Source organism: Solenopsis invicta, chromosome 1 (genome assembly GCF_016802725.1).
Source record: "Solenopsis invicta isolate M01_SB chromosome 1, UNIL_Sinv_3.0, whole genome shotgun sequence".
In the NCBI taxonomy this organism is placed as follows: Eukaryota; Metazoa; Arthropoda; class Insecta; order Hymenoptera; family Formicidae; genus Solenopsis; species Solenopsis invicta.
The window spans coordinates 18,182,973-18,197,058 of NC_052664.1; the positions used below are offsets into that span (position 1 = coordinate 18,182,973).

General features: G+C 31.8%; 1 protein-coding gene across 3 annotated transcripts in view; it reads right to left on the reverse strand.

Moving 5' to 3' along the window:
* Positions 1-14,086, reverse strand: part of LOC105201195 (trafficking kinesin-binding protein milt) — a 63,089-nt gene that overhangs the window by 42,233 nt on the left and 6,770 nt on the right. For 2 of the 3 annotated variants that reach the window (XM_026132913.2, XM_039449149.1), the window contains exons 3-4: positions 5,677-5,781; positions 3,219-3,323 (exon numbers count right to left, since the gene is read on the reverse strand). In XM_026132913.2, the coding sequence (XP_025988698.1) occupies positions 3,219-3,323; positions 5,677-5,781 (210 nt within the window). Of the gene's footprint in view, positions 1-3,218; positions 3,324-5,676; positions 5,782-11,909; positions 13,061-14,086 lie in introns of those variants that run through there. The other variant, XM_026132914.2, reaches the window with a different exon arrangement.

Here is a 14,086-nt window from a genome sequence, read left to right on the forward strand (position 1 = left end):
GAGAATAGGATACTTTCGTGTACCAATTACTAAATAGACTGGTACATCTCTTACAAGATGCGATTCTCATCCGTATTCGCCGATAGTCATATAAGAACAGCAGACTTGTCTGCGAGTAAATATCTTCCGCGTGAATACCAGATCCGAGACGTTCAATACAAGTCTACTGATGCTTTTTACTTATTTTTTTACAGATTCGGATTTTGCGTCATAATATAATCTGTCCTTGCTGTAGAGAATAAAACTAAAAACTTTTCTCATATAATAACTTCGAATTATCGACCAAGCTCGTTATAAACTTAATCGGTTTAACCATTACTGAGATTCGATAATTATATCTCGACTCAATTAAATGGTTTGTGTATATGTATGTATGTGTATATATATATATATATATATATGTGTGTGTGTGTGTGTGTATATATATATATATATATTTGATTGCTTGCAATTGCGATATCATGTTTTTTGAAAGTTCGCGTCAAGGATCTTCCTCAAAATTACTGAGGAATGCATTAATTTTTTAATCAAAAATAGAAATAATTTAGAAAGTAAATTTGTCATATATATATATATATATAAGAAATATACATCTAGACCTAGAAAGACAATTTACTTTCTAAATTATTTCTATTTTTGATTAAAAAATTAATGCATCTCTCAGTAATTTTTATTTAATTTAATTTTAATTTTCATCAATTATTCTTTTAAAGGCTAGAAAAGGACTATTGTTATGTGACTTTTTTCTCCGAAGGTATGCGGATAATTCGTTTTAAATTTTGTACATATAATAGCGCATATTTTGTTTATAATTAAAAATTTTTGCAAGTAAAAATAATAAAAATTATAGTATTATAAATACAAAAATCTAAGGCGCGCACTGTCCTACGGTTTTTATGATCAAAAATAGAAAAAAATGAATAAGATTATTAATCTACAGATGTGTAATTGTTGTTGAAACTAGGATTATAAAAACAAAAAAATGTTTTTAAATGATTTTAACGCCTGCAAAAAATTGCACTTACAAAATCAAAATTAAACGATTTTATGTCAAAAATAAAATTAACAAATTAATATATTTTATAATTTCGCTAGTTCCAACGCTAACCAAACTAATATGTAAATTAATAATCTTATTTATTTTTTTATTTTAGATCACCGAGTGTCTCATTTTATGGGAACCGTAAAATAATGCACGCTTAAATACAAATTTTTATAACCACTATAATTTTCATTATTTTTACTTGATTAAAAAAATTTTTAATTATAGATAAAATATACATTATGTTATGTATACAAAGATTAAAATAAATCGTTCGCATACTTTCCAAAAAAGTTTATATAAAAAGCCTTTTTCTCGCCTTTTTCCTAGCTTTTAAAACAATAATGCCCCTTTTTTAAAACATATAATATTGAAATGGAACATAGAATATTATAGTATTGCGCGAAACTAGGTGATGGACGTACATGCATACAATCGCGACAATCTTGTAACAATTCGTACCTTGGAAAACGTGGACACGCATGACACAAAAGTCAAACCGTTGTCATTAAAACAGAAACATTATTTTACAACGTACGATACAATCGTGTTCGTCTCGGATGTTACTTCTACGCGGTATCTAGAGCACGTAAATGAAAATAAACACGTTGCATCTCGAGACTACGGAAAATCGGTAATCAACGACACGCGAGAAATCTGATTGGCGACACGTGCCTCGCGAATTGTCGCGCAGCGATACGGACGGTATCATTTCTCGCTCGTGCGGGAAAATTGTGTCGAGCCGTTTCTTCTCGTCCGAAAGAATTCTTCGTAGACTCTTTCGTTACGTCGTGGTACAATAATCAACGTTTGCAGTACATGGACATGTATATATTCTGTAATAATCTGCCGTTTTTTTTTATCTCGTTTAGCAGGATGAATTTCTACGCGACGCGCGTCTCTGTGCACTTTCCACGCATCGCGGAATTGCAACTTGCGCGAACAAACGGCAGCGATTGCCCTTGCGTAGAATTCATTCAGCGGCTTTGATTACATTTACTACCGCTCGTTGTGTTAATAACACGTTTCCCGACATTTACGATTGAATTTTATTTCTATTTCCGTTTCTTTGTGATCGCGGCGTTCTTCAATCTCATTGCTATTATGGTTTAATTGTGGTAATGAGACAGCGCAATTATGCGATAATTACGTATGTTAAACGCATAAATCAGAATCTTACTTCAGTAATGAAATAAATTTCTGTACACACACACACGCACTCATACAGATTTAGGTGTTTTACTGAAGTGTTAAAAAGATTGATCATACATTTTTAAATAATGAAATATTCACAAATCATTTCCGGCCTCTCTGCTTCACTTAAACATTTTGTTCAGCTTATATCATTCATTTGTTACAACATAATTCAAAAAACAAAACTTTCGAATTATTAAAATTTTGTAACACCAATTTCAAATTCTGGTATTACGATTTAAAGATATATAAGACATTTTTGAAAACATTAAAAAAATTATAACAAAATTACAGATTTATATTGCATTTGAAAGTAGTGGAAAAAATTTAGCGGTAGTTTTTATTTAGATAAAAAGTTATTTCATTAAATAGACACGTGTTCTAATAAAAATATAATATAATTAATAATGAAACAAGAAATAAATAAAATAATAAAAAAAAATTTGAATTTTTTTATTTAAGTACTTTAAATATTCAAGATAATTTATGTAAAGTTTCATTGCAATGCAAAGTTTGCAATCAGTTCTGTAAAATAAACAAAATTTATTTATTTATTTACAAAATAACTAAACAGGCAATCACAATAAAACTTTGTAAAAATCTTCTTAAATACTTAAGGTTTAAAAAAAGTAAATAATCCATAAAAATAATATATAAATATATGTTATTAAAAATATAATCTTATTTTACACAATTTCATATGTACATAGATTATTTGTGCTAATATTAACACATTTTTAAATTTTATTTACTTTTTAGGGTCCGATACATACTTAATCAATTGATTGCAGAGGAATAAAGATATTAGCTCTTCAATCAGTTTATTCAATTCTTATATCAAATCAGAATTTTCTTTTCTTTGCTAACAACTAAAAAAATTACAATTTTTGAATTATGTCATTATTGTAGCAAATGAATAATGTATTGTGCGACAATTTACCAAAAAATTAACAAACATAAGCAAGTTGGATATTGTACTTACTAAAGTAGTTAAGAGTCTCCCGGATCTGATCCGGCGATAATTTCAAATCAACGTCCTCCGATTTGAGAGCAGGCGCCGGGATAAACCAATCAGCGTTCTCGTAACCTGTAAATATAACGCGACACAATTCAGAACAATGTTTTAAAATCTTTTTGTTAATATCGTGCGTGTACGCACATTATCATTATCATTAACATTATCATTATCATTAACATCATCATCATCATCATCATCATCATCATCATCATCATCATCATTATCATCATCATCATTATCGACGATCACCGAGCGATCCGAATTCTACATAATTCTAATCTAGACTACCCGCCTACTGAAACGGAGATTGTAAAAATGTGTTAAGCGCCTCGGTCTGCAAATTACGATAGAGCGTACTAATATATACTCGGGCCAACGTATTAACGTGCTAATTAATGCGGTAATCGTATCCGTTCCGAAGACGGGTAACAAAAACCCAATGCTCGCGCGTTACAACTCGCGTGGAGGGCGGCTAAATGTACTGTTGCTAATTAGCCGCAACCCCATCGGGGATGCGCCTTCGGAAGGCTTCGCCTTATTGACGGTACACGCAATACGGGGCCACCATTGGTCAAATTAATGGTTCACCATCTGTGGCACGTGCCACATTATTACTCTTGGTTCAACGCACTCGGGAAAAGATCACGCAAGTTCCTACAATGATTTTTTATACTTTCACACTTCTCATGCTCTCTTTCTTTGCAACATGCGACCATACATGAAGTTTATTATTTACCTACTTCCGATATTATTAACTATTCTTTCTCATTTCTATGTTTGTATACGGAGAGAATTTTCTCATATTTACACTGAAAATGGTAGGCGTAGAACAGCATTGTATTTCGAAGAATTTTGTGTAATTTTTTTTCTAATTTATTAATATCTACTACATATTTATGTTTTAAAACAGTGAAATAAAAAATATGTTTGATTATTTTAGTAAATTGTATAGTTAAATTTCAATAATTTTAAAAAATGTTGAACAGTTTATGATTTTTGTTTTAAATCAAATTGAATAAATATAACTAAAAGCAATAAATATATTTAGTACCTTATATAAATTTTACAATACTGCAATATTTTCAATCTGATTTAATTGTTCATAATAATTTTACTATGCAACATAATAATTATCGGCTGTTAATTACGTTGAATATAAAAATAATGTAACAGTATTTTAAAATTGCAAAAAAATACGTGATTAAAAATTATTTCTTCATTTTATTTATACAAATATTTTATTTACATAAATATTTAGGTTAAAAAATTTTGAATTTGACTACACGTAAATAAGCTATTAAGATCCGTAAAATAAATAATTCTTCGCGTTAAGTAAAATTTTTTTTTGTTTCAAGAATTTTCCTGACAATGTAGAAAGGAATGATTGTAGAAGGACCGTCATAATCATAAAAAACATAATCGAAAAAGAACTTAAATTTGGACGGTTCCAGTTTTCTTTATTAGCTAAGAAACCGAAATAATTATTTCATTTTTTATTAAACCGTCACATAATCAAATCAAATTATTCTTTCGGTCTTTGATTATTATACAAAAAAATTTGTTTAAAATTGTATAAATTTTTAACATTGTACAATGCTGCATGGTAATTTCTTTTACGCAATTTATAAAATACTTTTATATATTTCAAAAATTCCTTATTCATCATATTTGATAAGTTGCCAAGTTATCCCCAGCTTTTGACTGTACGCGATAAAATTTTGCGATAATATATAACGAAAAATTCTCTCGTGTAATTGCAACACATTTTTATGGTGCTTTCGAGTGATGCTTTGCAATTTCTTAATGTAACCCTTGTACTCGGTACTTCGGAGCTTCGTAAAATGTCATTTGCGAAATGCGGTTCTAGACAGTTACTAGACAGGCTTCTTTGCTTAATTAGAAACGCTGGAAATTCGATCGGGCGCACGTTATGGTCTTCTCTACTTATATTGATCTTCAACATTCTACTTTCTTGATCCGAGACGAGTCATTACATTAAAAGTTTACGATCATCGATAAAATTACGTCAATATTTTTCTCCTCGCGGGAATTACGCTTAATGCTAAGCGTCTGCATATTTTCATTGTCAATTTCATCGACGCCGATACGATTCAGCGATCAACTTTATCTGGCACTCGACAGATTCGTCGAGATTACCGTATCAGTACGTTTATTTGCGGTTGAATTTTAATGTTACCGACAACTTCTAAAATATCAATTCGACGATGTCCGAGATACAAATTGCTAGTGCACGCGCACGAGAAAATAAAAACAGAAGGAATTCAAGGTTTCACCGACCGCAGCGAGCGGCCGTGCGCTTTTTTGCTTTGCGTGCGCTATGCAGGCACACGCTGCCTGCTTTACCTTTCACCTCACGTTTCTCGTTTCCTTAAGTAAAGAAAGAAGCAAAAACGGAGCTCACCTTGGAACTGCGTTAGGGTGTCGGCCCGGAGACGATATCTCGGTATTTGCTCTTCCAGCAGGCTGATTATCTCGACTTCTGGCAGCTCCTCGCCACTGCACACATCTGCAACAATCAAGCGCAGCATCCACAGTGGCGTTACTAAGTGCGAAGATGCGTTCATTAAGCGCGCGCGCTATAATGCGCAGTTCCGCTTCGAGTCGCGGAAATAATCGAGCGCGCGTGCTACGCGTCATCTCGTAACTCGTTCCAGCCAGGTGCGACGGGAACGTTACGCATCGCGCGTGTATCCCGTCGGACTCGATCGCGAAGAAATGGAAAAGGAAAAAGTAGCGCCATTCAATCGTCGACTCGTTGCGCGCAAGTGCGAGAATTAGGATGATGACGGTGCGATTCATTAATAGGATTGACGCAATAATTTATGTCACGCTGAAATAGCAAAAACGGACGTATGCGATAAGAAAGAAGGAATACATATGTATACGAGCAGTGAACGCGAAACTCGCACCGTCGTTTTCATAAAAGCAGGAGGATGACGTCAGCAAAGGGCATAAAATTTCGTGAAATGATGTTACATACACTGAAAAAGAAGTTGTTAACTTGAATGAATTTCTTCAATTCAAGTATCTATATTGAATTTAAGTTAAATATATAAATGCTTAAATTTTAAATGTTTTGTGTATATAAATTAAATAATTGAATTGAAAAAATTTAATCAAATTCAAAAATTTAATCAGTTTAACTACTTTTTTCTTCTCAATGTGATAAGAGTAAAAATTCACTTCTGAACATTCATTGTTATAGAGTGAAAATTGAGCCCATGCAATTTTTCGAGTGATTTACTCTATATTGAGAAAAAAACTGTTGTTAACTCGATTACATTTTTTCAAGTATTTATGTATTTAAGTTAAATGTGTAACGCTTGAATTAAACTTCAAATGTTTTGTGTATTTGAATTAAATACATAAATACTTGAACAAAAGAAATTTAACCAAGTTGAAAAATCTAATCAATTTTACAACTTTTTTTCTTATTTTCTCTCAATAGTAACGATATTACGGCGCACTTTATGCTTGTCAATCGCCGTCCTTTGACAGCGCAACGTGGTTGTAACACGTTACCATCGCGTCTCTTTCATGATTTTTACAAAGTTATTTTCTGACGCGCGTTACGTTGTCACGAGCTTTAAAATCTTCTACCTGCGGTGTAAGACAAGTGTGCGTGACCTGAGTGACAAAAAACGCTTGCTTGCGGTGTAAGAAGAAACGGAGGAAGAGGAGAAGAGATTTGTGCGGCTCACCGCAAACGAGGGGTCCTTCAACAGAGGACAGTTGCATACCGCATTAACGTGTTTCATGCGCAGTACATGCAACTGCAGAGTTTCGAAGTCGATTACCTTGTAGGTCACGATAAACTTTAAAGATGTCAAATACCTGCTTAGCAGAAATTCGTCATCAAGTTGCGGTTCTTTTTGACGAAAAATTTAACAAATAACTTTTTGACGACTCTGTAAATTTATTTGAATGTCGAAAAAAATTTAAAGTAAAATACATTCAAGATTGAATCGATAAAATCAATGGGTGTTTGTCAGTCTGTTCAATTGACAGATATTATTAACATGTAACGGAGAGTTGCCAAATGCGTACCATGTAAATTATTTTTCATTATAATTATTTTTCATTCATATGTATTTCGCATTTGATGCTGTCGTTTTGGATGAAAATCAAAATTTGAAATTATAGATTAATGTGTTTCAGGCATCTATTATAACATGCTAAACCTTCCAGTAAAAACAAGTTCATTTATTATAAGTTTTTCTGTAACATGCTGCAAAAGGTGTGATTTAAAAAACTAGTCGCGTACCTGTAATCTCTTAAATCATATTGAAAATATCGAATTTATGAAATAAAAATTATTTTATTAACACTTGATCGAAAAAACAATAAAATATTCAATAATTAATAAATGACAATAATGAAAAGATAAGGACAACGAAGTAAAACTGGCTTGAATTTATTTTTATAAATGATACATTTTTATTCATAGCACTTATCAGTTTTACTTTTATCACTTATCTTACATTAGTATCATTTATACTGTCATAAAATTTGTGGCGATACGAGTTAAAAAGTTTGATAGAGTTTATAAAAATATTGATTTATTTTTTATAATAATTGTAAATATGTATATACAATGAAAAATATTCTAGAACAAACTCTTTTTATAAAAATACTCTCTCTTATAACGATTTGAAATAAAATTGCATAATTACGTTATTATCAGCTAAACAAATTGATGAAAAATTTACATCAGATGTATCTGATTTTCTAAAATGCTGATAGCATGCACAAAATAACATTAAACTTATTGAATATTTGTCTATATTACTTATTTCACATTTACTTTTTATTTTTGTCACTAAATATTGCTCATCTAAAATAAAAATGTAAAATATTAAAGAGATACGTTTTAGAAGACTGGTACGCATTCAGTAACTCTTCTCTAATTGATATATAATTATTTTTACAATTAGATGTTTCCAATTTTGTTTAAGAACTAAATCCCACGTTGTCGAGAAATTTAATTATCGCTAACGTTCGCCGCGCTCAAGGAAATCGCAAGAAATTCGCGCTTCCAGATTTGATTCGTTCAGGTTGGCGCTATTGACAGTTAAGTAGTGCTACTGACCTGACATTATACGTAATTCTTAAAAGATCCTCGCGTAGTAATGAGCAAAACGGCATCACCGACCAAGAAAAATCGCAGAAGACAGTGGATTTTTCTCAGGAAAATGCGGCAAAGCCTGTCTATGTAGCGTCAGTTCGACGCTGCAACTACATACATTGCATTGAGAAACGACGTACATCTCAGTTTCCGTAAACTTTGTACCTTCAGGATACAGCTTCTCGCTCTATCCGTCTCTCGTGAGACAGAGATGACCCACGCGAGAGAAGTATCGCGCTGCACAAACTTATCGCGAGTTTAGCACATAATCGCGATGATGCCTCAGATTAGCTGCTCGGATTGTTCGGCGCACGAATGTAGGCGCGCGCTTTTCGTGAAAATGAATTTCCCAGATTTCATTAACGAGAAAGAAAAAAAAACAGTTAGGTCGTTGTGCACGGCCGGTTCCCAACGTTCTTCGTTCGAATTAAATCATGGAAACCGGATCGCGAAAGACGTGCAGACTCGGTAGATTTATAATATGGGCACATAGTGTTACATGCTGCACAAATTATTGCGCGCATTAAAAAGAAAGGTTACCAAAGAAGACATAAAAATCATTTTCATCCATACGGAAAGAATAATTTTGCTGAAATACAGATCTGAAAATAAAAGTATGAAACATTTAAAAAATTCTATCGGATGTTTAACTTGGTTGCTAGAACATCAAAACTGTTTTCAGCAACATTATCATGCTTGGGCACCCTACACAAATTATTTTGATCGCCCAACGTGAAATTACTTTCTGATCTGTATCTAGCTAAATTTTTAGATGCAACAATAAAATTGCTCTTTTCATAATTCAAATGACGGATAATGATTTTGAGATTTGCAAACGGATAAAGCACTCTGATATAATTTAGTAACTATTAAGTGTTTAATTTTACAAGGCTCCTGTTCATCCATTGCAGTAGTGTATTATCTTGTCTGTCATCTTGATTAATGACATGACAGGCGAGATGATACACTACGAAAATTCTTGCAACGTACGTTAAAATAAAAATGTTTTTCAATATCATATGTAAACGATAGAAACATTAAATATACCGAAAATTACCTTTTTGTTTGAGTGATCAATAAATAACCCATACATATGTCGAATTGAAATGTGTCTGATAAAGAACGAAAACTAGGCCGAATAAAAATAGCTGCTGAATTAAATTAATATTTGCTTCCACGTACAAAATTGTTATCAAAATGGAAGTATTCAATATATTTGACAATACAATAATTATTTTTTATATAAACACATTTTATCATAATGAAAAATATTTATTGTAATATTTTAGCACTGTGGTAATTATTTTTAATATAAAAATACTTTATTAAAATGAAAAATTTATATGTCACATACAGATACAATGTATGCACGAAAAATGACATGTCATAAAGCTAAATTATTCTTGTACGTTGCAAAAACTTGTATGTTTATGTATGAATGTAAAAAATTATGTTGATATTATGATGAAATGTGATTCTTTTTTCTACCACTTTGAATTAAGTCATCACTGTCAGCACGAACTTGGCAATCGAGCCAGAAGTCTTAATTTTATGTCAAACGCTTTATGCCAACAATACGTATTTATTGCTCGGTTACTGTTTCACTAGAGAAGTTATGAAATATAATTAATGGCTTGGCAATTCTAACAAAGCAAAATATATTTGAAATATTTTATATTTTCATTATAATAAATTTTCTACTCAAATTTTCGAACAAATCTCACACTTGTGAGAGAGATCTAAAAAATCTAATTACACAAATAAAGTTTTATTACATATAATATTACTTCGCCAACTATTTTTATATAAGCTATCAAATCTTTAATTTTATGTCAATTTTAATTTTATATCAATCTCGTAATTTTGCTCAGTTACTGTTTCGCTGAAAAATGAACGGAAATATAAAATTAAAACCGTAAATTAAATATAAAATTAAAAACTGTAAAAATATAAAATAAATTTTATTACTCATAAAGCTTGAGGGCATGTAATATGCAAATGCGAGTGTTTATTTATAATGTATTATTTAGCTGGATTCATGAGTTTGCTAATTCAAAAATTCAATTAGCGGACCAGTTATCTCTGCAGAAATGATAAAAATAGCATAAATGCAGAACGCGTGCTGCCACATATTGGCAATCGCGTGTAGCAACAAGGTAAATCGTCGGCATACTCACTACAGAAGATAACACCTGCCATATCTAATATCGTTACCAACTGCAGATCGTATCGATACTTGATAAAAAAAACCAAAGTGTAATTATGTACTTTATCATACTTGCAATACGTTTCAACAATGTGCAGCAAATATAAGCAAAATATATCAGATTATAATCACATTATAAAATATACATTGCATTTGCGTGCAAGTGATATTATGAATTTGATTTTGACTAAAGTAGGTAAATTGCACGCACCTAAGGGAAATTTATCGCAGTGAAGTGATTTTTAAAGTTGAAATCGATACGAGTACAGAAATAGAAACTTTAAACATTTTTTTATCATTATGTATTGTCATATTGAACAATTTTTTATTTGATAATGCTATATTCAGCAAAAAGAAGCAAGTGGTTAAACGAAAAAATTTCTCGGGCCTTGGGTAATTGTACGTGCGGTTGGATAAATGGACGCGGAGGAAAAATGAGGTTATAGCCCATTCTTTTAACTACACTACACTGCACTACACTGTACTAGTGGCACTATAGTTGATCTCACGTGGTCTCACGCCTTTCAAGATGGATGCGTAAAATTGTCGACGGCGGACTTGATTTGATAAATAAACAATTACTGGATGACTATTTAATTAAATTTAATAAACAATAGCTCAAAGAACGCAGGAAAAAACGTACTTTTGTTAGGTATAACAAAATTAAACGAATAAAGTAAAAATACAGACTTATTGCCTTATTTTCTGAACGCCAAAATCGCAAGAAAAATCATGATTTTACTTTTTCTTATTTTTTAAATTAACTACGTTTTTAAATGATATAACGTATGGTTATATATTTAAAAAATGCCTTCAGCCTACAAATATCGTCGTGATATAAGTTTTATTCATCGGGAAGGTGCCAAACCACGAAGCGTACAATTACCCAGTGCGTACAATCACATTATAAAATATACATTGCATTTGCGTGCAAGTGATATTATGAATTTGATTTTGACTAAAATGATGATTTAACACAATAAATTATTACTTTGCATGTAATTAATAAATAATCATCAACATTTTATCAACACATGTATAACTATTATTTACAACTAATAGCAGTTGTAAATAATAATTATTCATGTGTCGATAAAAAGTAATTTTATAAAAGCTTAATTTCTCTGTTCCTACCAATAAAACGGTTTCGTTTCGATCTATTCTCCAGTTGCGTTTTACCTCTCTCTCTCTCTCTCTCTCTCTCACCTTGCACGCGGAATAGGTAATAAAACTTTGGAAAAAAGAAAGTAATAATAATTTGCGCATGAAACTCAAATAAAAATATCGCGAGCGGATGCCATACCATCTCGCCACTTGCTTAGCACAGCTTCACGTTTCTCGAAGATCTCTCTGAGCTTTGCCGGGCCCTTAGGCCTTTTCGCCTCCTTCGTGCCTAGATACATAATCTCGCGCCCGGTGCTAGCCGAACTCTCTCTTCTCTTCTGATCTCTTCATCAAGGCATCTTCTACCCTTATCAATGAAATTCATTGCCCGCCGTGATTCACGAAATTCGACTTCGAGATTCACAGAGGTTACGTAAAATAAAACCAGCAAATCATCCTGATGCATTGGCGACCGTACTCTTCTATGCTGTTTGATTAAAAAAAACTTGCGTAATTAATCGAACTTGCGTAGCTCCCGTGACGATAATCCAATAATCATCTGGCTTGATTGATTGATGACCAAGAAATGTTCATGGTTTTTACGCGTACGGTAACGAGCTCCTTTTTATAATGTACAAAAAGCATTGTTATCGAACTTCGTCTTCTCATTGAAATAAATTTTCTGATAATGAATCTTTTCTTGCACATAAAAAAAGTGAGCCTTTAATATTACCATAGCGATCTTACGAGTCTTGACGTAAGTCAAATTAAATTCTTTTATGCGATACAAAAACCGCAATTATCACATTTCAAATAGATGTTATCGAGTGATTGTAAGCGTTGAAACAGATGGTCTAATAAACTAATAAAGCGATACATCATCCGTAAACGCTTCCAGCTGCGAATTCTTTTTTATTCCGACAGCTGCGAGACGTTAAATTGTAACCCGTGCACCTTGTCGCTATGCACAAAATTGCAACGAAATCAACGGCAGTAGGCGGGCTCGGTAACGCATTACACGCGCTCCACTAATTTAAACGTCGAGCGACGCCGGCGTTTTTATTCTGGATGATTACGCGACAGAACAACCAAACTTTTCACGAGCCATCATTAACGGCGATTCGTTCGCGAGCTCGGGAAAGAACGTTCTTTTTGAGTCGCGAGCCGCCGAGGAACTCCGTCGAATGTACGTCGCGATGGAAGAAAATAGCAGCAACCAGTGTAGATGGAGCCTAGCCAATTGCGATTTCCGCGATCGGGTCATTTATCGAACCAATCTAATTTGAAAAGCTAATTCGAATTTTTCATTTCGCTCGTCAGGAATCAAGTTTCAGTAGGCGCACGTTCCGTGACAGTGGATTCACAAAGCTATCCTCTAATAATCTTTAATTAATTTTTAAAAAGAAGAAAACTTTTAAATTACTTTTTATAATTGACGTTATAGTTTTAACAAGTTGAAAAAATTCTTTTTAATTCTTTTACGAGGATTTTTTCGACTGTAGTTCGAGATAAATTTTTTCAATAAATTTTGCCTTTCCTTAGAAAAATCAAGAAAAAATCCGCAAAAAAAAAAAATGAAAAATTTCCGTTTTTCCAAGCTTTTAAAACTATAATCTTAACATCTATTTTTTTAGATTCTTTAATATATTTATGCGCAAAAGTATACTGTATCTCAAAATTAATCGTATAATTTTTTTTAACACTTAACATTTAAGTATCAAAATAAAAGTAAGAAATTATTAGAGAAAAAAAAATTTTGTTTTAGATTATACAGTTCATAAAATGAACGATATTTCAGTCTCTCTGTCGTATATGTTCGAAATGAACGAGGGAGCCAACGATCGATAAGTTTAAATCTTCACTGACGTAGTAGTGGCTCTCGGCAAGGTTGCTGGCAAACAGCTCGAAGTCAACCAACCCAAAAAAAAGTGCGCGCACTGTACTACAAGCCCGCATTATATAATAGACAGGAATAAATTGGCGTTTGCTAATAATGGAACAAACTTTAATTGCATGTATTTTAAAAATTTTTCTCCCTTGAGAAAGTGTTTCATTAAACTGATTATTACATTGAGAAAAAAAATTACTAAATTTTAATAAATATTTCTTTAAATAATTGCAATAAAATATTTATTAAATGTAAACAAATATTTATTTAGTGAAGAACCACTAATTTAACTATTATTTTTTATTAAATAAATAATTATATATCGTAAGTATTTTATTGCAACTATTCAAACAAATATTTACTAAAATTTAATAACTTTTTCTCTCAGTGTACATACTATTATGTCAATAAATTGATTTTAACTATACACTTAACTATACATATAACTATGTATATATAATATGATTTCATTAATTACTGCAATATCA